This window comes from Erinaceus europaeus, chromosome 2 (genome assembly GCF_950295315.1).
Source record: "Erinaceus europaeus chromosome 2, mEriEur2.1, whole genome shotgun sequence".
Lineage (NCBI taxonomy): Eukaryota > Metazoa > Chordata > Mammalia > Eulipotyphla > Erinaceidae > Erinaceus > Erinaceus europaeus.
In genome coordinates, this window is record NC_080163.1 from 190,043,465 (window position 1) to 190,067,706 (window position 24,242).

The 24,242-nt window shown below is 51.7% G+C and overlaps 2 protein-coding genes across 2 annotated transcripts in view; one reads left to right on the top strand and one right to left on the bottom strand.

The window, feature by feature from the left end:
• The window catches only part of BCKDHA (branched chain keto acid dehydrogenase E1 subunit alpha), a 45,249-nt gene extending 24,747 nt beyond the window's left edge, over positions 1–20,502 (top strand). The window contains exons 4-9 of the mRNA XM_007536588.3: positions 4,984–5,092; positions 14,091–14,252; positions 17,638–17,844; positions 17,952–18,093; positions 18,225–18,396; positions 19,961–20,502. Of these exons, the coding sequence (XP_007536650.1) occupies positions 4,984–5,092; positions 14,091–14,252; positions 17,638–17,844; positions 17,952–18,093; positions 18,225–18,396; positions 19,961–20,131 (963 nt within the window). The 3' untranslated portion in view covers positions 20,132–20,502. The remainder of the gene's footprint in view (positions 1–4,983; positions 5,093–14,090; positions 14,253–17,637; positions 17,845–17,951; positions 18,094–18,224; positions 18,397–19,960) is intronic.
• A 148-nt stretch (positions 20,503–20,650) lies between these two features.
• Positions 20,651–22,844, bottom strand: B3GNT8 (UDP-GlcNAc:betaGal beta-1,3-N-acetylglucosaminyltransferase 8). Its single transcript, XM_007536587.2, has 2 exons — positions 22,701–22,844; positions 20,651–22,344 (listed from the first exon to the last, which is right to left on the bottom strand). The coding sequence occupies exon 2, from the start codon at positions 22,312–22,314 to the stop codon at positions 21,118–21,120; it is 1,197 nt and encodes a 398-aa protein (XP_007536649.1). The 5' UTR covers positions 22,315–22,344; positions 22,701–22,844; the 3' UTR covers positions 20,651–21,117.
• Between the last annotated feature and the right edge of the window lie 1,398 nt (positions 22,845–24,242).

Sequence of the window (24,242 nt, forward strand, 5' to 3'; positions counted from 1 at the left end):
GGGCCAGGTGGTGGTGCACCTGGTTACGCGCACATTGTACTATGTGGAAGTACCTGTGCAGGGACCCAGGTACTGCCTCTGCTCCCACATGTAGCAGGGATACTTCACAAGCAGTGAAACAGGTCTGCAGGTGTCTGTCCCTCTCTGTTTCCCCTTCCTCTCTCAATTTCTCTCTGTCCTACCCAATAAAATAGAAGAAAAAAGAAAAAAAAAAATGGCTGCCAGGAGCAGTGGATTCGTAGTGCCAGTATGGAGCCGCAGCGATAACCCTGGAGGCAATAAGAGAGAGGGGAAAAAAAAGTCAAAGGAAAGTGAAATGCTAGATGTGAGACATCCCAGCTCTCTTCCCATGCTCCCTCAATCCCTTGATACAACTTTCTAGGTATTCGCACCCACTGATACCTGCTCACATTTCATTGGTCACTCCTAACTGCAAGGGAAGCTGGGAAATGCAGTCTTTTAGCTCTGGCCTGCAGTGCCATGGAGTCTCTGTTAGCTAAGGAAAGGGATCCTGGGTGGGCACCCAAGGACCTCACCCCCATCTCAGATCCTGCTTCCTCAGAAGGCCCCAGCTCCGGCTCCTCCCTACACTCACCTCACAGCCCCTCTGAACCTGGCATCCACCCACTCACTTGGCACTGGGAGATCAATTAACTTTTAATTGGCTCCCCACTTAGAAGAAAGGAGTATTCATTCATCTGTTTCCTTCACCATGACTGAAAGCCAGGCTTCAGAGCACAGGACTGGGCCGAAGTGTTCTACATGTGCCGGCCCAGACTCTGTTTTGCTTCATACATAGTGTGTGTGGGGGCTCTTTCTGGCCCTGGGCCAGGGTTTCCCCCAGTCTCCAGCCAGGCTTTGTTTCTGAGGTCCAGACCTACTTGGCGTCTTGCTCTGGATGCCCCACACCAAATCCAGCCTGTCCCAACTTGACTTCAGTATCTTCCTCCCAGACCAGCTCTGCTTCCTCCCATGGGCCGTTTTGTCAGCTCAGGGTTCTGCCATCTACACACCTGCTTAAACTGGAGAGCTGTTTCTCCTTCCTTTCTCCTCCTTCCCCTCAGACACTCTGCCCCTAGAATTCCATTCTGCCACTCTCAGCGGCTTGGGGTTGCCTATTTTTCCGTACTGCCATTACAGGCAAGTTGCCTGTGTCCTTGCTTGTTCCCCAGTGTTCACAAGATGGCTACCACAGATCCAGGCTTTGAAGCTCTGGACAAGGCAGGGTGAGAAGACTGGAGCTAGTCTCTTATCAAGAAATTAAATGCTGGGTAGGGGAGACAACAATGGTTAAGCAAAAATATTTAAAAAAATTTTTTTTTCTATTTATAAAAAGGAAACATTGACAAAACCATAGGATAAGAGGGGTACAACTTTGCACAATTCCCACCACCAGAACACTGTATCCCATCCCCTCCCCTGGTAGCTTTCCTATTCTTTAACCCTCTGGGAGTATGGACCCAAGGTCATTGTGGGATGCAGAAGGTTGAAGGTCTGGCTTCTGTAATTGCTTCCCGGCTGAACATGGGTGTTGATAGGTTGATCCATACTCCCAGCCTGCCTCTTTCCCTAGTGGGGAAGGGCTCTGGGGAAACAGAGCTCCAGGACACATTGGTGGGGTTGTCTGTCCAGGGATGTCTGGTCGGCATCCTGTTAGCATCTGGAACCTGGTGGCTGAAAAGAGAGTTAACATACAAAGCCAAACAAATTGTTGACCAGTCATGGACCTAAGGGCTGGAATAGTGCAGATGAAGAGTTGGGGGGGGGGGGGTCCTCCATTTTGTAGATAGCTAGTAGGAATATTTTAGTTATATTCCAAAGGGCCTGTGGCTATACTAGTTTTTTTCTTTTTTCCCTTTTTCTTTTTGCCCCTGAGCCTGAAATCTGATATGCCAGTAGATCCAAGTTATTGTCTGGGGAGATGATGTCATGGCTGGCAGAAGGACCAGAAAGCTGGATCAGGGAAGAAAGTAGCTCCCTAATATGGGAAAGGGGTATAAATATTGTTGACTGTAAATCCCATCAATTTGATGTGATCTGGGGCCCGTAATTAGCTTAGGAGCGCCTGTGTGACCTCTTCCTCCCTCTAGATCTGAGCTCACATTCTGTGGTCATGAATAGGAACATTCCATGCTGCCCCATATCGACCCATCTCCTCAGGTGTAGCATAGAGTATGGTGTCCATCCTCCCTTCAGAGGGTGGAACACTCTCTACCATTGTTGATCCAAGTTGAGGGCAAGGTCCTATGGGGGCCCACAAAGGGCTTTATTTTGTTGTTCCTGATAGAAATCACCGGTAACAATGGAGAGAGGGATTTATTTGAGTTCTAGTCCCATCAAGTCTGTTTGGGAATCTCAGGACTCCCTGATTAGGGCCCCAACTGATGGAATGGCCTGATAGTGATTAAAGAGTCATCGTTAAAGTATGCCAGTCTCTTGCCCTTATTCAGCTTTTGCAGTCCTTGCAAAAAGACTTTTTATGACTGAGGCTCCAACGTCCAACGTTCAATTCCTCACACAACTATAAGCCAGAGCTGAGCAGTGCTCTGGTAAAAAATGAAGAAAGAAGAAGGGAAACGAAAAGAAGGGTGGTCTGGGATGTGGCACAAAAGATAAAGCATTAGACTCTCAAGCATGAGGTCCTGAGTTCAATCCCTTGCAGCACATGTACTAGAGTGATGTCTGCTTCTTTCTCTCTCTCCTCCTATCATTGTCATTAGCAAATAAATAAAAATCTTTTTTTAAAAAAAGGGAAGAAAGAAAAGAAGGAAGGAAAGAAATAGCAGGGGCTGGGCAGCAGTGCAGCTCACTAAGCGCTTAGGCTGCCATGAAAAGAATCTAGGTGCAAGCGCCTGGTCCCTACCTGCAGTGGGGAAGCTTCCCAAGTGGTGAAGTAGTGCTCCAGGAGTCTCTCTTTCTCTTTCTCATTCTCTAGCTCTCCTTCCCCTTTTAATATCTTTCTGTCCTATCAAGTAAAAGAAAGAAAGGGGAAAAATGGCTGTCAGTAGCAGTCGATTAATTGTGCAGACCCCAAACCCCAGCAATAACTCTGGTGGCAAAAAGAAGAGAGAAAGAAAGAAAGATTGAGTGGATCAGGTGGTGGCGCGCCAGGTTAAGCGCACATAGTCTAAAGCTCAAGGACGCTGGCTCCCCACCTGTGGGGAGGGGGGCTTCACTTCACAAGTGGTGAAGCAGGTCTTTAGGTCTCTCTCTCTGTCTCTTTGTCTCTCTCTCCCTCCCTTCACAGACTCTCTCTGTCCTATCCAATTAAAATAAAAATGAAAAATAGCCACTAGGAGCATTGGATTTGTAGTGTTGGCACCGAGCCCCAGCGGTAACCCTGGAAACAAAAAAACAAAACAAAAACAAAAAAAACAACAGAAAAATAGAATAACTCAAATGCAGTCAGCTTGATTTCTCGAACTGTGTGTTCTAGAATGGTTTCCCCCAGACACCCCTGACCTTTAGAGACTAGGCCTTTGAATGTCTGGCTTCTCCGGGCTCTAGGGTTGAGGGATTCAGCAGAAGAAGTCAGCTTGGGCAACAGACTCTGCTGCTTAAGATTTGACCATCTGGGTTGGGTGGTGGTGCACATGTTACTATGTTCAAGGAACCAGGTTCAGGCTTCAAGTTCCCATCTGTAGGGGGGAAGCTTCACAAGCAGTGAGGCAGTGCTGCAGCTATCTCTCTCCGTATCAACCCCTTCTCAGTTTCTTTCTGTTTTATCAAATTAAAAATAAATAAATAGGGAGTTGGGCGGTAGCGCAGCAGGTTAAGCCCATGTGGCGCAAAGAGCAAGGACCAGTGTAAAGATCCCGGTTTGAGGCCCCAGCTCCCCACCTGCAGGGGAGTTGCTTCACAGGCGGTGAAGCCGGTCTGCAGGTGTCTATCTTTCCCTCCCTCTCTCTGTCTTCCCCTCCTCTCTCCATTTCTCTCTGTCCTATCCAACAACGAATGACATCAATAATAACTACAACAATAAAACAAGGGCAACAAAAGGGAATAAATAATACAAATAAATATTTATAAATAAATAAGAAGGGCCAGGTGGTGGCGCACCTGATTAAGCACACACATTACAGTGCACAAGGACTGGGGTTCAACACCAGTGCCCCCCATCTGCAGGGGGGAATTCTTCATAAGCAGTGAAGTATTGCTACCATTGTCTCTTTTTCTCTCCCTGTTTTCTCCCCCTCCCTCTCAGTTTCTCTTTATCTCTATCCAAAATAAATTTAAAAATATTATAGAAAAAAAAAATAAATGAAAGAACTCACTCTTTCACTCCTCTCCTGAACTCCTGCCACTACCTCCTCTTGCCTGGCTTCCTGCTCTTCAGTCCTGTCTCCTCCCTCTGATTTCCACCCGCCAGCCTGAGAGGTGTTTGTAAATCATGGCTCCCTTGAGGAGAACCATTGGCTGGTTGCCACCACTCTCGGGGAAATCCCAGGTGTATTGTTACCTGGGTACAGCCTCTCCTCCACCTCTTCTTTCCCAAGCTCCCCCACTTTGTGTTCCAGCCCCTCTGGCCTCATGAACTTCTCTCTTCTCTCTGCCTGACAACTTGCACATACCCCCACTGTTGCTCAGTTCGGGTATTTCTCTCCTGTGCTCCTACATGGTGGGGACAATGGGGGTTCAGTCTCCCAGCTTTCTGCTTCTACCCTGTCTGGTAGTTCTCTCATGAAGGCCCAGCATAGCTATCACAGAACTGGCCTTCAGCAAGTATCCCCTGAGTGACAGCCAGAAATTGGTTAAGGGCTGGGAAGATAGCATAATGGCTCTGTAAAAAGACTTTCAGGCTCTGAGGTCCCAGGTTCAATCTCCAGCACCACCATCAGCCAGAGCTGAGCAGGTGTCTCTTTCGTTTTTTCTCTGTACCTCTTTTTCACGAAAAATAAGTAAGACATTGGTCAGGCTTTGGAAGGTTCTCTGTCAGTGTCCAGAATAACCAAGTCTGGGCCTCTGCCCCCCCTCCCCCCCCAGGGCCGAATCTCCTTCTACATGACCAACTATGGCGAGGAGGGGACACACGTGGGGAGCGCAGCCGCCATGGACAATACGGACCTGGTGTTTGGCCAGTACCGAGAGGCAGGTACGTGACCTGCCCTGCAGAGCGAGCAACTACCAGTGACCTGGGTCTGTGATGCCACTCACTCCCCCCACCCCCCTCGAGGCAGCCAGGTCAGCCCCTCCTGGTGGGATGGCAATTTGCAGGGGCTGGGCTTTCATTTTGAAGGTCAGGCTGGATATGTGGTGGTCAAGCCTGTGCTGCCAGTCACCCGTGCCTTGCTGGGGTCTGCTAAGTGTCACACTGAGGGCCGGTCACATATCTTCTCTGAGTCGGTCCTGTCCTCTTATCTCCAATGCTGGGAGGTAATGCTGGTACCTGCATCCTAGTGTTGCAGGGAGCCTGCTGAGGTCAGCTGGGCCGCTGGTATGTGTGTCACTCATGGGCAGAGGGCCTATGTCCACTTAGCACTGGTTCCCTGGCCTCTCTCCAGGCTCATGTTGGGAGGGAGAGGGGTGTAGAAGCAGAGGGAAGGGCCTGGCAGGGCTTTAGCCAGTGAGCCGGCTGCGTTCCAAAGGAGAGGCTGGAAGGGTCCGAGAGTTGGAGAGAGGACAACCCATGAGCCTTATGGAGCCCTGAGTGTGTGTGTGTGTGCGCCATTATTGATGTGGTGGCCATGCTGGGGAGCCACCTGCCATGTGTGTGTGTTGGGCGGGGGAGTGGCCAGGCAGGTGCATGAAGTGCTGGGTGGGTTCCTGCCTGCTCCTTGCCTCAGTTTCTTTACCCACAGTGGAAGGTGGTGAGTCCTCCAGGTGGTTTTTGAGGGGATTCTTGCAAGGCTGGGAGCAGGGGCGAACACTTGGCTCCTAGTAATGGTGACTTTGTGATGAATTGCTTACACAGGGATACCTCTTAATCAGGGAGGCAGGGCCACATGGCCCCAGGCCCTCCCTGGACCATCTTGGCCTTTCAGTTCATGGCCTTCTCAGCTGCGCCAACCACCCCCCTGATCCCCCCCCCCCCGCCAACTCTAAGAAGCCAGCTGTCTTGTGATGCTGTCTGTGGTTTAGCATCCTCAGCAAGGCGGACGGGCGTCTCCCCAGGCCCCGAGCCCCAAGCTAGGTCCTGCCAGGTATGCCGAGCACCTCCCTCCTGTTTCTGCTGAAGGGAGTCTCTCTTGCCTAGGCTCCTATGTGTGGTGCTGGTGTTGGAACCCTGGCTGTGCGTGTTACTAGGCATATTCCCTACATGGTGAGCTGTCCCTCAACTCTCCAGCCCAATTTTCCATTATCTTTATTTTAAAAATTATATTATTTATATTTTTCTTCCTTTAAGCTTATATTTTTTATTTGACAGGACAGAGATAATATGAGATGGGGGGTCGGGTGGTGGCACACCTGGTTAAGTGCACATAGTATGAAGCACAAGGACCTATGCAAGGATCCTGGTTCCAGTCCCCAACTCCCCACCTGCAGGGGAAAGCTTCACAAGCAGCCAAGCAGGTCTGCAAGTCTCTCTGTCTCTCTTCCCTCCTCTCTCAATTTCTCTCTGTCCTATCCAATAAAACGGAAAAAAAGAAAAAAAATGGCCGCCAGGAGCAGTGGATTCATAGTGTAGGCACCTAGCCCTAGCGATAACCCTAGAGGCAGGCCCTGGAAAAGGATGACAGAGAACCTAGTGGGGGTTGTATTATTATGTAGTAAACTAAGAATTTTATGCATGTATAAACTATTGTATTTACTGAATGTAAAACATTAATCCCCCAATAAAGGGAAAAAATTTAAAAATTAAACAAAATTAAAAAAGAACAAAAGAAAAAGAAAAGAAAAAGAGAGAAAAAAAAGATGGGGGTCGAAGCCAGGGTTCCAACACCATCACCACATGTAGGAGCCTAGGCAAGAGAGACTCCCTTCAGCAAAAGCAAGATGGAGGTGCTTGGCAAAGCTGGCAGGACCTGGTTTGGGGCTCAGGGCCTAGGGAGACGCCTGTCTGCCTTGCTAAGGATGCTGGACCACGGACAGTATCACAAGACAGCTGGCCTCTTCGAGCTGGGGGGGTTGCTCGGGGGCGTTGGTGCAGCTGAGAGGGCCATGAACTGAAAGGCCAGTGGGTTAAGCACACATGGCGTGAAGCGCAAGGACCGGCATAAGGATCCTGGTTCAAGCCCCTGGCTCCCCACCTGAAGGGGGTTGCCTCACAAGTGATGAAGCAGGTCTGCAGGTGTCTATCTTTCTCTCCCCCTCTCTGTCTTCCCCCCCTCCCCATTTCTGTCTCTGTCCTATCCAACAACAACAACATCAATAAAAACAACAACAATAATAATCACAACAATGTTAAACAACAAGGGCAACAAAAGGGAAAAAAAAGTCTCCAGGAGCAGTGGATTCATGGTGCAGGCACTGAGCCCCAGCAATAACCCTGGAGGGAAAAAAGAAAAAAAGAATAAAGACAACAATGAGATAGCACTTCACTCCTGTGAGAATGTCATACATCAGAAAAGGTCACAGCAGCAGATGCTGGAGAGGGTGTGGGGTCAAAGGAACCCTCCTGCACTGCTGGTGGGAATGTCAATGGGTCCAACCTCTGTGGAGAACAGTCTGGAGAACTCTCAGAAGGCTAGAAATGGACCTACCCTGTGACCCTGCAATTCCTCTCCTGGGGATATAGCCTAAGGAACCCAACACAGCCATCCAAAAAGATCTGTGTACACATATGTTCTTAGCAGCACAATTTGTAATAACCAAAACTTGGAAGCAACCCAGGTGTCCAATAACAGATGAGTGGCTGAGCAAGTTGTGGTCTATATACACAATGGAATACTACTTAGCTATAAAAATTGGTGACTTCACCGTTTTCAGCCAATCTTGGATGGACCTTGAAAAATTCATGTTAAGTGAAATAAGTCAGAAACAGAAGGATGAGTATGGGGTGATCTCACTCTCAGAAGTTGAAAAACAAGATCAGAAAAGAGAACACAAATAGAACCTGAATTGTAACTGGCATAGTGCACCGAAGTAAAAGACTCTGGGGTGGGTGGGTGGGGAGAATACAGATCCAAGAAGGATGACAGAGGACCTAGTAGGGGTTGTATTGTTATATGGAAAACTGAGAAATGTTATGCATGTACAAACTATTGTATTTACTATTGAATGTAAAACATTAATTCCCCAATAAATTTAAAAAAAAAAAAAAGAAAATCTGAGATGGAAAGGGGATGGGGGGAAAGACACCTTCAAGATCTGCTTCACTTTGTGAAGCGTCCTCTCTATAGTTGGGGACTTAAACTTGGGTCCTTGCCCAACTGTATGTACCACTGCCTGCCTTGTTTGCTTATTTATTTATTTATTTATCTATCTATCTATCTATTATCAGAGCACTGCTCAGCTCTGACTTATGGTGTGAACGATTGAACCAGAGACCTTGGAGCCACAAGGCACCAGTCTTTCTGTATAACCATTATGCTATCTCTTCTGACCTAGTCCCTTTATTTATTTATTTGAACAGGAGCAAGGACAAACAGAGAGAGAGAGGGACAGCAGAGCACTGTTTCACCATCCCTGGAGCTTCCCTGTGTTGTACATGTGTGGTGTCTAGTTCAAACCCAGAGCCTTAGGCACAACAAGGCATGTGTTCTGCCGGATCTCCAGCTCTTCACTGAGCTCTTGAATGCCGTGGCACTGTGCTTGCTGCTGGAAGCAGGACTTGTTCTCCGACAACCAGAGCCAGGGTGCCTGAGAGATCGTGCTGGAGCAGGGCCAGGCCAGATAGTGCTATCACAGAACCCTGGCAGTCACTTGGCACGGGTTCAGTTCCCTGTCCCTGTTCCTGTTTGGGGTGGGCCCTGACCACGTGCCTCCGGAGGGCAGGAGTGTGACGTCGGCTCTCACACACCCCCACCTTCTGCCTGAAGCTCCCACCCATGGAGGCATTTGGGCATAAGCTCAGACATGGATGTGGTGTCTCCACCACAGGACAGGGCCAGAAGTGAGACTTGGAACGAGTTTCAGGGCACGGAGCCTGTGAATCTGTATTTTTTTTTTTTTAAATTGAGGTTGTGCAGTGGTGTGCCCAGTTAAGTGCGCATAGTATGAAGTGCAAGGACCTGCGTAAGGATCCTTGTTAGAGACCCCAGCTCCCTACCTGTGGGTGGGGGGCAAAGGGAGGGTGTTACTTCACAAGTGGTGAAGCAGGTCTGCAGGTGTCTTATCTTTCTCCCTCTCTACATCTCCCTCCTCTCAATTTCTCTCTGTCCTATCCAATTAAAAAAAAGGGGGGCAGGGGTAGATAGCATAATGATTGTGCAAACAGACTCTCAAGCCTGAGGCTCCAAAGTCCTAGGTTCAATCCCCTGCACCACCATAAGCCAGAGCTGAGCAGTGCTCTGGTTAAAAAAAAGGGAAAAAATGGCCACCAGGAGCAGTAGATTCTTAGTGCAGGTACTGAGCCCCAGTAATAACCCTGGAGGCCAAAAAAAATTAAATTAAAAAAAAAGTTTGTATTTGGTTGAGCACACATGCTAAAAAATATTTATACTTATTTATTATTGGGTAGAGACAGAAATTGAGAGGGGAGGGGGAAATAGAGAGGGAAAGAGGCAGAAAGACACCTGCAGCACTGCTTCAACTCTCATGAAACTTCCCCCATGCAGGTGGGGGCCAGGGGCTTGAACTGGGGTCCTTTTGCACTGATATGTGTGCGCTAAACCAGATGCACCACCACCTAGCCCTGAATGTGTTTTTTTTTCTTTTTTCCCCACCAGGGTTATCAACGGGGTTCAGTGCCAGCACTATGAATCCACCTCTCCCAGCAGCCATTATTTCCTCTCCCTTTCCTCTCCTCTCCTCTCCTCTCCTCTCCTCTCCTCTCCTCTCCTCTCCTCTCCTCTCCTCTCCTCTCCTCTCCTCTCCTCTCCTCTCCTCTCCTTCCTTCCTTTCCCTTACTCTCTTTCTTTCTATTCTGCTTTGAAAGAACAGAGAGAACTTGAAGGGGAGGTGATAAAGAGGGAGAGAGAAAGACACCTGCAGAACTGCTTCACCACTTGTAGAGGGGAGCAGGGGGCTCAAACTTGGGTCCTTCCACATGGTTATGTGTGCACTTAACCAGGTGTGCCACTGCCTGGCCCCCTGAATCTGTATATTCAACATCCTCTCTCCCTCACTCTGCCCCACCCTACCTAGAAGCTCTCCCATGAGTGGACTCTGGGCCACACTGAGGAAGCCCTCCTCAAGTCCCCATTCGCTGCTTCACCCAGAGCCCCTCTCCCCCGCACTTTGTTTATTCACAACATGGGCAAGCTTATGTGGATTTGTGTTATGTCCACTTAAAGGTATAGGAGAGAAAATTACTAGTGAAGTTATGTTAAAGGCAGACCTTAGGGGCCTGGGTGGTGGTGCACCTGGTCGAGCACACGTATTACAGTGCCTAAGGACTTGGGTTCAAGTCCCCAGCCCCCACCTGCAGGGGGAAAGCTTTGCAAGTGGTGAACCGGGACTGAAGGTGTCTTCTCTTACTGTCTATCTCCCCCTTCCCTCTGGATTTCTTACTGTCTCTATCCAATAAATAAATAAAGATCATAATAATAATAACTTAAAGAAAAGGCAGACCTTGGCCTGGGGAGAGGTAGCATAATGGTTATACAAAGGTTTTTTTTTTAATGCCTGAAGCTCGGAGGTCCCAGGTTCAATTCTGTAGCACCACCGTAAGCCAGTGCTGAGAAGTGCTCTGTTCTCTCTCTGTAGCTTTCTTTTTGTATCTCTCTTTCTCATTTAAACAAAATATATATATTTAAAAGTGAAGGGCTCAGGGAGTGGTATACTCATTTAAGCACACGTGTTAGCCATGTGCAAGGAAATGGGTTCAAGCTCCTGGTCCTCACCTGGAAGGGGGAAACTTCACAAGCAGTGCTGCAGCCCCCCCCCCCACCTCAATCAGTTTCTCTCTGTCCTATCATATAAAAGAAAGAAGAGAAAAAAAAAAAAAAGAGGGAACTTTGAAGTCCTGCTGAACACCCTCAACCCTAACTCATGTTTCCAGTGGCTAATTGCAAAAACCACTGTCCAAGCAGCTCTGGATCATGTCCCTATCCAGTAAGCAGAAATGCCTCCATTTCGCAAGTGTGTGACGCGAAGCCACTTTTTGAAACTTCACTCACCTCCGTTTCCTCCTGTGTGTACGGAGAAACAAACCCATTTCTCTCTTCCCTCAGAGACTGTGAGAATCAGTGAGCTAATATCTGACGGTGCTGAGAAGAATAGCATTTGACACATCTAATTATAGTTGTGTCTGCCGTTATTCAGGAAGGCGGCGTCCCTTGTACAAAACATGACTGCTATGGACTGTCAGTTCCATTCACTTCCTCCCTCCCTCCCTCCCTCCCTCCCTCCCTTCCTTCCTTCCTTCCTCCCTCTCTCCCTCCCTCCCTCTCTCTCTTTCTTTCTCTCTTCCTTTCTTATTTATTTCAGATAGAGACAGGAAGAAATCGAGAGGGAAGGATGGAGAGAGAGAAAGATACTGCAGCCCTGCTTCACCAGTTGTGTAACTACCCCCTGCAGGTGGGGACTGGGTCCTTGTACACTGTAATGCGTGTGCTTAACCAAGTGCACACTTAGATTTGTTTATTTATTAATGGGGGGTGAGAGAGAGAGAGAGAACACAAACCAGAGCATCACTCTGGCCCATGTGCTGCTGAAGATTGAACTCAGGACTTCATGCTTGGAAGTCCAATGTCTTGTCCACTGCACCACCCCCTAGACCATAAGGTCTGCTCATTTTTATCTGAAGAAAGGGTTCTGTAAAGAAAAGATTTGGAACCCCTAATAACTCTGCTCTATTGCTTGGGGTCTTAGGGTGCTTCCATGGATACTCCCCCCAGCACTCCCCACAATCTTAAGGTGTGACTGTGACAACTAGTCACTTTTCAGCTAGGACAAAAGGAACCGCCCAACTCCCTGGATTGTGCTTTTATTGTACATGTATGTATGGCTCATATGTTGAGTTTTTTTTTTAATATATATATATTAATTTCTCTATTGGGGAATTAGTGTTTTACATTCGACAGTAAATACAATAGTTTGTACATGCATAACATTTCCCAGTTTTCCATATAACAATACAACCGCCAATACAACTAGGTCCTCTGCCATCCTTCTTGGATCTGTATTCTACCCCACACCCAACCCAGAGTCTTGTACTTTGGTGCAATATGTTTTTTTAAAAATATTTTTTAATGTTTACTTATTCCCTTTTGTTGCCCTTGTTGTATTATTGTTGTAGTCATTATTGATGTCGTCATTGTTGGATAGGACAGAGAGAAATGGAGAGAGGAGGGGAAGACAGAGAGGGGGAGAGAATGATAGATACCTGCAGACCTGCTTTACTGCTTGTGAAGTGACTCCCCTGCATTTTTTTAAACTTTATTTTATTTGAGGGCATTTATTTGACAGAGAAATTAAGAGGGCAGGGGAGATGGAATGGGAGAGTCAAAGAGACACCTGTTTCACCACTTTTGTTGCAGGTAGGGGCTGGGGACTTAAACCCAGGTTCTTGTGCATGGTAATACATGCACTTAACCAGATGCACCACTATCACACCCTGAGTTTATTTTTTTCTAATTTTTAAAACAGTTATTTATTTAAATGGGAGAGAGAAAACAGAGCACTGCTCAGTTCTGGCTTATGTGGATTGAACCTGGGACTGCAGAGCCTCAAGCATGAAAGCCTTTTACAAAACCACTGTGCTATCTTCCCGAGCCCATATGATGAGCTTTTAAAGTAACTGAGGAGGCCCGGGAGGTGGTGCAGTGGATAAAGCTCTGGATTCTGTATTTCCTTTTTGTTGCCCTTGTTGTTTTTATTGTTGTTGTAGTTATTATTGCTGTTGATGTCGTCATTGTTGAGTAGGACAGAGAGAAATGGAGAGAGGAGGGGAAGACAGAGAGGGGGAGAGAAAGATAGATACCTGAAGACCTACTTCACCACCTGTGAAGCGACTCCCCTGCAGGTGGGGAGCTGGGGGCTTGAACCGTTATCCTTAAGCCGGTCCTTGTGCTTTGCAGCCACCTGCGCTTAACCCGCTGTGCTACCGCCTGACTCCCAAAACTCTGGACTCTTAAACATGAGAACCTTAGTTTGAACCTCAGCATTGTATGTGCCGGAGTGATGTTCTGATTCTCAGTTTTCTTTCTCTCATAAATAAATAAATCTTTCAAAAAATAGAGGAATTTGATTGGTGAAGTACTTAAACATCAGGTTTTTTGGGCTGGGGAGATAGCACAATGGTTTTTCAAAAAGACTTATTCCTGAGGCACTAAGATCTCAGGTTCAATCCCCCATACCACCATAAACCAGAGCAGTAGGCTGATTCTCTCTTGACCCTGACCGATTCTTCTGGGTTGGCACATCTGGTTCCTGCACTGGCCTGCACCCCACCCAGATCTGCCTCACTTGCTACCCGGTCCAGTTCTCTTATTGTACACACAGGGCACTGGTGGTGTCCAACCCCCAAACTTGAGCTGGGGTGACCACACTTTTTTTTTTTTTGCCTCCAGGGTTATTGCTGGGGCTCAGTGCCTACACCATGAAGCCACTGCTCCTGGAGGCCATTTTTTCCACCCTTTTGTTGCCCTTGTTGTTGTAGCCTTGTTGTGGTTATTGTTGTTGTTGATGTTGTTCGTTGTTGGATAGGACAGAGAGAAACGGAGAGAGGAGGGAAAGACAGAGGAGGAGAGAAAGATAGACACCCGCAGACCTGCTTCACCACCTGTGAAGCGACTCCCCTGCAGGTGGGGAGCCGGGGGCTCAAACCGGAATCCTTACACTGGTCCTTGGGCTTTGCGCCACGTGTGCTTAACCTGCTGTGCTACCGCCCAGCTCCCTATTTGCTTTATTTTTAATAGAGACAGAGAGAAATTGGGGGGAGGAAGGGAGGGGGTAGAACAGGAGAGAGGTAGCTGTAGCACTGCTTCACCTCTTGTGAAACTTCCTCGCTGGGCTTTGGGACCCCTTGTGGGGGGACCTGCTTCTGCTCCCCCCCCCACACACACACATACCGCCCACAAGGCTAACCCCTGTCTCTCCCCTCCCAGGTGTGCTGATGTATCGGGACTACCCCCTGGAGCTGTTCATGGCTCAGTGTTATGGCAATGCGAGCGACCAAGGCAAGGGGCGCCAGATGCCTGTCCACTATGGCTGCAAGGAGCGCCACTTTGTCACCATCTCCTCTCCCCTGGCCACTCAGATCCCACAGGGTGAGGACACAACCCCTTCTCCAGCCCTTGGGTGGGAGGGTGGAGGCTCCATGATGGGCACCAGACCTTCCGAGAAGGTGGCATCCAAACCCCCATAAGTAGACTTGAGCTGATGCAACCACACTTCATTTGTTTACTTTTTAAAATATTTATTTTATTTATTTTTCCCTTTGTTGCCCCTGTTGTTTTTCATTGTTGTTGTTATTATTGTTGTTGTTGTTGCTGTCATTGTTGTTGGATAGGACAGAGAGAAAAGGAGGAGGGGAAGACAGAGAGGGGGAGAGAAAGAGAGACACCTGCAGACCTGCTTCACCACCCATGAAGTGACTCCCCTGCAGGTGGGGAGCCCGGGGCTCAAACCGGGATCCTTATTACTGGTCCTTGCACTTTGCGCCATGTGTGCTTAACCCGTTATGCTACCACCTGACACCCCATTTGTTTACTTTTAATAAGAAGAGAGAAATTGAGAGGGAAGGAGGACATACAGAGGGAGAAAGACAGACACCCACAACACTGCTTCATAAGGCTTCCCCCCTGCAAGTGGGGACTGGGGGCTTGGACCCCGGTTCCTTGCACATGGTAATGTGTACACACTCCCTAGTGCACCACTGCCTCATTCTGCCTCAATCTGCTTACATGGTTTCATTTTCTTTCTTTTTAATTTTATTTATTGAATAGAGATACAGAGAAATTGAGAGGAATAGGGGGAGAGAGAAAGAGAGACACCTGTAGACCTGCTTCACCACCTGTGAAGCTTCCCCCCGCAGGTGGGGACCAGAGGCTTGAACCCAGATCCTTGAGCATTATAACATCACACTCAACCAACTTCACCAACACCTGCCCCCCATTTTTATTTATTTCATAGGCCCCCAGAGTAAGCTTAATGTGGCTTGGAGGACTGAATAAGATCTAGCTTGGGAGCCACAGTGACCACAGTTTTGAGTCCAACTCATCTCGCTCCCTAACACCTGACTTTGAGCAAGTGGTTTCCCTTCCCAGTAGAAATAAAAGAAGCCCCGGAGATGGTGCAAAGGGGAAAGTGTCAGATTTGCAGACATGAGATCCTGAGTTTAAGCCCAGACATCACGTATACCAGAGTAATGCTGTCATTCATTCTCTCTCTCATTAATACATAAAATGGATTAAAAACAACGGGCTAGTGAAAGGACTTCCTTGGCACTGCTTTGCCATGTATGTGACCACCCAGATCGAGTCTGGCTCCTACTGCATTGAAGGAAACTTTGATGCTGTGGTATGTCTCTCTTTCTCTCTCTGCCTTTATATCTCCATGCCTCTACCTACAATTTAAATCATACTAATAAGCAAATTAGGAATAGTAAAATTAGGGAGTTGACTCAGTATGTGGGCTAGTATCCTGGTCTGCACCCACACACCGGAGACCAATGCATCCGACTCTCCTTCTCCCTCTGGAGCCTGCATTCTGAGCAGGGTCAATCTTGGCTTCAGTTCTCTCTGCACCAGGGCAGCCAAAATGCATGAGCCAGTGTGTCTCTGAGACTGAGCAGAGCAGCCAGCATCCTGTGTAGGAATTAGACGTGGCTCCTGCCTCTGACGTGCAAGGCGTCGGTATCTTCGGAAGATAAGTGCGTGGCCGTGAGGCGGGCCCTGGCCTGATGTTCCATTTGGCCAACCCCTAAGTCACCCTTTCCCTGGGTCCCATCCTAGGCACAATAAATGCAAGGCACCCAGAAACCTCAGTTCTCCAGGAGTGGGGCCAAGGGGCAGTCCACGAGCTAAAGGGATGATGGAAGCGGCTAAAGGAGAAAAATAAAGTGATTTGTGGCAGGAGGCCAGGAAGCAGGCATCTCGTAGTGACATTTTCCTACCACCAGAGTCAGGGAGGGAGCCACATCAGACCTTGATGTGGGGCTGGTGAATAGCTCACCTGCACAGTGCGCTGCTTTGTTGTTATTGTGACCCATTTCTGAGCCCGGCCCCCACCACGCTGCAGGAAGCTTCAGTGCTGTGATCGTTCACTCTTTCTGCCTCTATCTAAAAAAGCCATCCTGGAGTGGTGAAGTCCTGCTGGTGACAACTAATAATAATTTTAAAAAATACAGGAGTGCAGGTGGTGGTGCAGCTAGTTAAGTGCACACGTTACCATGCACAAGGACCCGGGTTCAAGCCCCTGCTCCCCATCTGCTTCATGAATGGTGAAGTAGTGCTGCAAGTATCTCTCTTTCTCTCTCCCTCTCTACTTCTCACTTCCCTACCAGTTTATCTCTGTCTCCAAAAACAAGTTGCTAAAAGAAATAAAAAACCAAAAATCCTCGATTTGTTTGGGGAGCAAGGAGGAGCCTGGGGTGGGAGGGCAGGTGTAGAATGAGCAGAGGAAGAAAGATAATTGGGGGCTGGGGAGACAGCGTAATGGCTGTGCAAAAGACTCTCATGCCTAAGTCATAAGAGGTCCCAGGTTCAATCCCCAGCACCTCCATAAGCCAGAGCTGAATAGTGTTCTGGTCTTTCTCTCTGTATCATAGTTCCTCTCCCTCTCCCTCTCCCTCTCCCTCTCCCTCTCCCTCTCCCTCTCCTCTCTCTCTCTAAAATAAAATATAAAAAAGCCATTTTATAAAAAGGTGGTTGGGTGAAGGGGTGTTTGGGGACCTCTGGGCCTTTGACTTTTGTAGGCCCTTGGACTCTTCTCCAGAGAGGATGGGGTGCTGTGGAGTGGGGGAGTCACTGCTGTGCAGTGGCTCACAGGGAAGGAGAGTCCCCTGAGTGCCAGATAAGAGAGTGAGGAGCAGGGACCAGCGTGGAGGCCACTGGGGAGCCACTGGGGCAGGAGTTGCGAGGCTGAGGAGAGAGAATGAGGTGGGGAGAGGGCATCAGATGGAGGCTGTATTTTGCAGGTGGAGCAGGTATACGAATGACAGGACGTCAGATGCCAAAGATGGTGGGGCTGGAAGAATAGCTCACCTGGATAGTGCCTGCTTTGTCATGTGCAGGTTCCAGCCCAGTGCTGACTGCACTGAAGGAAGCTTTGGTGCAGCGGTCTCTCTCTCTCTCTCTGCCTCTCTACCTCTTTACCTTTCTGTCTCTATCTCAAAAAGAAAGGGGTGGGGAGAGAAAGAGAGAAAAGGAAGGGAGGGAGGGAGGGAGGAAAGAGTCAAAGAGGGTGATGGATTGTTGGGAATATGGTATTGGCATCAGCAGAAGGGAGAAGAGGGGCTGGGTGGGGCTTCTCTGAGAGGACGGGTGGGAGCTTCGCCAGTTAGTGTGAGGCTAGGAGTGCGTGCACCCGTGTGCATGAATGTGCGTGAGTGTACAGACGTGTGTGTGTGTGTGTGTGTGTGTGTGTGTGCGCGTGCCTATGCCCGTGTGCAGCGGGCCCCCTTTGACCCCTGTTCACCCTCTGACCCTGCAGCCGTGGGCGCGGCCTATGCAGCCAAGAGGGCCAACGACAACAAGGCAGTCATCTGCTACTTCGGGGAGGGGGCGGCCAGCGAGGGAGATGCCCACGCTGGTTTCAACTTCGCCGCCACCCTGGAGTGCCCCATCATCTTCTTCTGCCGGAACAACGGCTATGCCATCTCCACACCCACCTCGGAGCAGTACCGCGGCGATGGCATCGGTATGGACCCCCCACCTTACCCCGGGGTGCACCCCCTCCCCGCCTGCCCTATGCTCGGTCTCCCTACGAGCCCTGGGCCCCGGGCGGTCTCCTCTCTGTCCCCGCAGCGGCCCGAGGCCCTGGCTACGGCATCATGTCCATCCGCGTGGACGGCAACGACGTGTTTGCCGTGTACAATGCTACCAAGGAGGCCCGGCGCCGAGCGGTGGCAGAGAACCAGCCCTTCCTCATCGAGGCCATGACCTACAGGTGCTGCTCAACCCCACCTGATTTTTCTGTCTCCCACAAAATGGCTCAGCGTGCCCCCACCCACCACCCTCCCTTCTGATTGTCATGCACCAGGTGGCAGACTAATTTTGGGGGGGTCCTTTTCCCTGCAGGATTGGGCACCATAGCACCAGTGACGACAGCTCAGCCTACCGCTCGGTGGATGAGGTCAACTACTGGGATAAGCAGGACCACCCCATCTCTCGCCTGAGGCACTACCTGCAGAGCAGAGGCTGGTGGGACGATGAGCAGGAGAAGGCCTGGAGGAAACAGTCCCGCAAGAAGGTGAGGAAGGTTTGCGAGGGGGGGGGGTTGTGAACCAGTTGAACACACATATTACCATGTGTAAGGACCCAGGTTCAAGCCCCCACTCCCCACATGTAGCCGGGAAGCTTCACAATTTGTGAAGCAGTGCTACAGGTGTCTGTCTCGCTCCCTCCCTGTCTCCCCCTCTTTTTTTTTTTTTTTTTTTAAGATTTTATTCATTCATGAGAAAGAGGAGGAAAGAACCAGACATCATTCTGCTATGTGTGCCGCCAGGGATTGAACTGGGGACCTGAAGCTTGAGAGTCCAGTGCTTTAGCCACTATGCCACTTCCCAGACCACACTCCCCCCTTTTAATTTCTCTCTGTCCTATGGGGTATGGTGGGGAAGCTCCCTGGGAAAGCTATGCTTAGGGAACATGTTCTGGAGCTGGGGAACCCAAGGCTGGGGTTTGGGGGTTATGGACCTGGGAGCCTCAGGGTCACTAGTGTGGGCCTGTGGAGCCAGGTTGCTACCCCTTGTGACCTTTTATCTGTGAAGGGGGCTGCGTGAGTGTCTGCTTTGAAAGGTCGTTTGAGGGCTAGAGGGCTGGGAGACAGCATATTGGTCTGCAAAGTGATTCTTATGCCTGAACTTCTGAGGTCCCAGGTTCAGTCCCCAGCACCATCATCAGCCAGAGCTGAGCAGTGCTCTCATTCAAAAGAAAAAAGAAAAAGCCATTTGAGGGCTAGGAAGATGTTGGCGGGTGAAATAGCATAGTGGCTATTTCAGGTAAGAGACTCTCATACCTGAGGCTTCAGAGTTCTAGGTTCAACCCCCCCCACACACACACACACAACATACCACCATAAGCCAGAACTGAGCAGTGCTCTGGTTAAAAAAAAAGTGGTCCAGGAGGTGGCGCAGTGGATAAAGTGTTGGACTCTCAAGTATGAGGTCCTGAGTTCAGTCCCTGCCAGCACATGTGCCAGAGTGATGTCTGTCTGGTTCTTTCTCTCTCTCCTACTTTCTCATAAATAAATAAATAAAATCTTTAAAACAAACAAAAGTCATGACTTTTCTGACAACCTGTTATTAATAGCATAATGATTATGCAAAAAGAGTCTCATGCCTGAGACTCTATGGTCCCGGGCTCAGTGCTCAGAACCACCAATAGCTTGAGATGGGTAGTGTTCTGGTAAAAAAATAAATAAATAAAAATTTGAGGATTAGGTGATTAACTTTCATCTGGTATAAATCTGGTATAAGCATTCCTCTGAGTGCCCTGTGTTCCATGACCCCTAGTCATCAGCAGCCAGGGGCAGCGCTGCCCAGTTGGGAGGATAGGCCCTTGCCCAGTGTGCCCTGGTGCTGCCCCTGATGACCCTATCACAGTGCCTGGTCCTGCCAGGGATGTGGACGCAGGGGTGTGGGGGATGCTGCTGCGGGATGGCAGTTGCCACCAGTCTACATGAGCAATTCCAGTGCCCAAGTGGGAAGGATTTGGAGGAGATCCTTCCTCTGAAACTTTCTGGACCAGCAGGCAGGGCCTGGGACCTGGGGTGGGAGGCCGGCCATCTGCCCACCTGTCCTGTGTTCCCCCAGGTGATGGAGGCCTTTGAGCAGGCTGAGCGGAAGCCGAAGCCCAACCCCAACCTGCTCTTCTCAGATGTGTATCAGGAGATGCCCGCCCAGCTCCGCAAGCAGCAGGAGGCCCTGGCCCAGCACCTGCAGACCTATGGCGAGCACTACCCACTGGAGCACTTTGAGAAGTGAGGCTCACTCACCCTGCCCTCCCACCTCAGCCGGGCAGAGGCAGCCCCATCCTGATGGGAAGAGGGAGCTAGCAGGACATCGCCCCTCCTTAGCACCAACCCCGACTCCCCTGTACTCAGGGGCCCAGTCACACCCAAGATGCTCATCGGGGGCTGCTCCTGCTCACCACCCCTGCTCCTCCAGGCTGTTACATTTGAGGGTGGCTCTGTCGGACTGCTCTGTCCTCCTGCTGTCATAGTGCCTTCTCCAGGGGCCAGGCCAGGCTGCCTCTGGGGCTGGAAGCCCCTCTGGGCAGGGGGAGAGGCAGGCCGGGCTGCACTCAGTGGAGTGAGAGGGATCAGCACTCAGCCAATAAACACTGTCTGCCTTTGGCTCTGTGTCTCTGTGGCCTGTGCTTCCCAGGGTTCACTGTGACGGCCTTGGGGACCACCCTCAGCCACCTCAGATAAATGCTAGCCTCTGTGGTTGAGAAATCTACTTCCCCGGGAAGCTTTGCCAGCTGAGGGTCGGTTTCAGCAGACAGAATGGATAGGGGACATGGCCTCTGGCTCCCCCTCACCTTCCCTTGTAGAAAGGAGGCTGGGGGGGGGGGGGCAGCCTAGTTCCCAGTAGAGCAGATCATCCCCAGTCAGGGTCAGAGAGTATCTAGCGTGGAGGGTCAGGGTGTAGTTGAGCTCTGCCCCATAAGCCACCTCTGGGCCCACAGGCACAAGGATAAAGCCAGGCTGCTCAGGCAGTGGGGAATGGTGATTTTTTCCCCTCCAAATCATAGAGTAAACAAAAAGTCTCCTCCTGCCTAACTAGGTCTCTCACCAGGCAGGCCCAGGAGTGGTTCATATGGCCAGTACTCTGGGCTGGCCATCTTCTCTTGCACAGAGGTCTAGGAGAGGCTGAGCCACGGCCAGGGCCCTGGGCCCCAGTCAAGCTCTAGGTTAGAAGCCTTTTCTTCTCACCACCCCTCCACCTGTCCTGTGTGCAGGGGGTGCTCAGCAACGGAGCTCTGGGTCCAGCAGGCGTTTCCAGAGCCGAATGCTGTCCTGGGGGCCGAGGGGCCGCACTAACAGCAGGTCCCGCAGAGCGCAGGGATCGGGGCTGCGGTCTGCAGGCCAGGTGGTGAGGAAGCCCCGGTGGGTTCTGGGCAGCAGGCCCAGGGCCTGGAAGCACAGGCCAGTGTAGACGTCGTCAAAGGGGAAGGGCACCACACGGGCCGCTGCCTGCAGCAGCCAGGGTGCCAGGCTCCCGGAGATGACATAGCCGCCCCCGCTGGCGTAGGCTGGGTAGCCACCCTCGAAGAAGGACGTCGGCACGTAGAAGGGTCCCCCAGGCTTGCGCAGGGGCTTGGCCTGGGTGAAGACCTCACCCAGGTACAGGCCCCGGGCCCGGCTGGGTGGCAGGGCCCGCAGGTGGCCCAGCAGGGCAGCTGTGTGTACGAAGGCATCGTCCGAAGCCTGCAGGATGAAGCTCACACCTGGGCAGTGGCGGCCCAGCCAGGCCATCAGCATCAGGTCCTTGAGTGTCCGGTTGAAGGGGACATCAATGAAGTCCCAGAGCAGCAGGTCACTGTGGCGGCGGCTCTCCCAGGCCACCAGGGAGCCCAGGTCAGGGCCCCCCACCCCCTCGGGAGACCCCAGCAGGAAGAGCAGCCGGATTCCCGGAGTGGGGCCACCCCACGTCTCCCTCACAGCCTGCCGCTGTGCAAAGTGTCCAGGCTCCGACTTGATGGCCAGCAGCAGGTAGGGAACATGGGTCTCAGAGCAGCTGGACACACGGCCCCCTCCCCCTGGGGGCAGCCACTGTGGGAAGCTCCGGCAGGCCGCTGACAGCAGGAAGCGGCGGAGGTTTCCGGGGTAGGAAGCAAAGTCAGGGATCTCAGCGGCAGCACTGGCTCCCCAAGACCGGCAGCCCCCAGCCTCAGTGCTCTCCAACCCGGTGGGCAGTGCCCCCAGCCGCCACTGCTGCTGGTTCCAGGAGGCCGAGGGCAGGGGGCTGGTCTGGCCCAGGCGAGCAGACAGGTTGATGGGGAGGGTGGGCTCAGGGCTGGCTCTGGTGGGGCCTGGTGGGGTGCCTCTGGGTCCTGGGTAGGCCTTGTTCAGCTTGGACTCGGATGCCCACTCAATGTAGACTTTGAGGCCCAGGAGCGTGAGCAACGCTGACAGGCAGAGAAGGCACTTGGGGCAGCGCATGACCCAGCCCAGGGGAGGGGTGCCGCGGAGCTGCAAGGGAAGTCTTTGGGGCTCAATCCAGACTCCCCCAAAGCCTGGCCTGCCAAGCCCTGTCATTGTTTCTTCCGGCCCTTGAACTGGTCCCAAGTAGGAACCCACCTGTTCCCCATTCCTGGGTCTTGAATCCAGCCTCTGACCCCATTTCAACACCGCCCTGCTCTTCCCACTCTCTGCCCAACTCCTTACACTTTCAAGTTCCCATTGCCACCCCAGGGGCCGGGTTCCCCACGTTTCCACACCTGCCTCCATTTTTATCCCCCCTCCCACACACCAGGACTAGGATCACTGGGGTCAGCTCCCACCCTGGGGACGGGGAGCCTGGCATCTACTCTCTCCCCACACGTTACCTCTGAGTCCAGCTCCTGCAAGCTCCAGCACCCTGGGCCTCAGCTCGGGCCCTCCCGGGGCTCCTTCCCTCCTGCCCCAGTCCGAGCTGTGGTGTCCTTCTTCTGCAGCCCAGCCCGTCCAGATGGGAGGGGGAGCTGGAGGCTGGGAGGGCCCCAGGGGCCGGGAGGGGCCGGGGCGGGGCTGAGGCAGGAGGGGAGGGAGGAGGAGGAGGAGGGCAGGAGGCAGACCTGAGCGCTGGGGCCCTGGCATGTTGGGACTGGTTTTCTGGTGAGACAGCGGGAAAGGTGCCCAGGGTGGCCCTGAGACACATGGGAGCCCAGCGGCTACAGGGGCTGGGGGAGAGTCTTCGGGCAGGCAGGTGGGCGAGGCAAAGGGCTGGGCTGGCGCTGGGGCTGGGTGGTGTTGGAAAGAACAGGCAGAGTCCTAAAGTGGCCAAGCTCCAGGCCAGGAGGAGCTGGCACTGGGCTGTGAGGAGGCGGCTGGTGAATGTGCTGAGAGGGAGCGGGTCACCCTGCCTGAGACAGGAGGGGTACTGCCAGAGTCTGGGCGGGGTTGGCTAGGAGGAGGAGAGATGCACAGAGACAGACATTGTAGAGAAAGAGAGACAGCCAGGGAGGCCTCGGGGCAGACAGTGAGGAGAGAGAAAGAGAGGGAGAGGGCTAGGGAGAGGGAGAGGGAGAGGGAGAAGGAGAGGGAGAATATGAGGAAGACGTAGGAGAAGGGAAATGAGATAAGGGGTGGCCAGGAAACCCGCGGGGGAGGGTGGAGGTTTGGAGGCAGGTGGAGGACTTGGGGAGGGGGGGGGGAGAAACCCAGAGGGGGAGAGAAAGCCAGCCAGAGAACACACCAGAAGGAAGGGGGAGCCCAGCTGGAGGGCAGCAGAGGGTGACTGTGGGGAACATTTACTAAGCTGACCCCATCCCCTTGGGGGGATCTAGCTGCCTGCCCCGGAAAGCCACCCCTGCCCTCTTGTCCCCACTCCAGCAGCTGCACCGTGTCTCGTGTCTCTAGGAACACTCACTCACATCCGGGCCCCCTGGGACCGGAGAGGGTGTCAGCCCTTGTTGACACCCCTGCCCTCCCAAGGCCTCTGCTGTTGGGTCTACACCAGCTCTCTGGGGAAGCAGGCAGGCGGGGCCTCTTGGTCAAGACCTCCAGGAACCTGGGGTGGGACGGAGCCCCCTCCCAACACCCCTACTCCCTTTTCCTGCCTGCTTCCCTGGCCTGGGCTGATGTCTTTTATCCTGCCGGCCTGGGAGGGATTGTCTGGATCCTCTCATGGAGCCTGTCTGTCCGCAGCTGATTATCTGACCAGTGCTGATTTCTTCAACCCCCCCCCCCCCCCCAGTTTGAATAATGGAGCCCTTGGGACTAGCTGGAGGAAGAGTGTGTGGAGGAAGTGGGGAATGTTAATGGAATAAAAAACAGAGTGGGAAATGGCAGCCAGCAAGGGACTGAGAGCAGGGTCCTGCCCACCCCAGCCCCTCCCCCCAACCCCACATACACAGCTCTCCTAGTTCATCTGGCATCTCCCAGGGCTG

Bases quoted from the DNA above. Each gene is read 5' to 3' on its own strand.
- B3GNT8 (XM_007536587.2), bottom strand. From the start codon at position 22,314: ATGCGCTGCCCCAAGTGCCTTCTCTGCCTGTCAGCGTTGCTCACGCTC.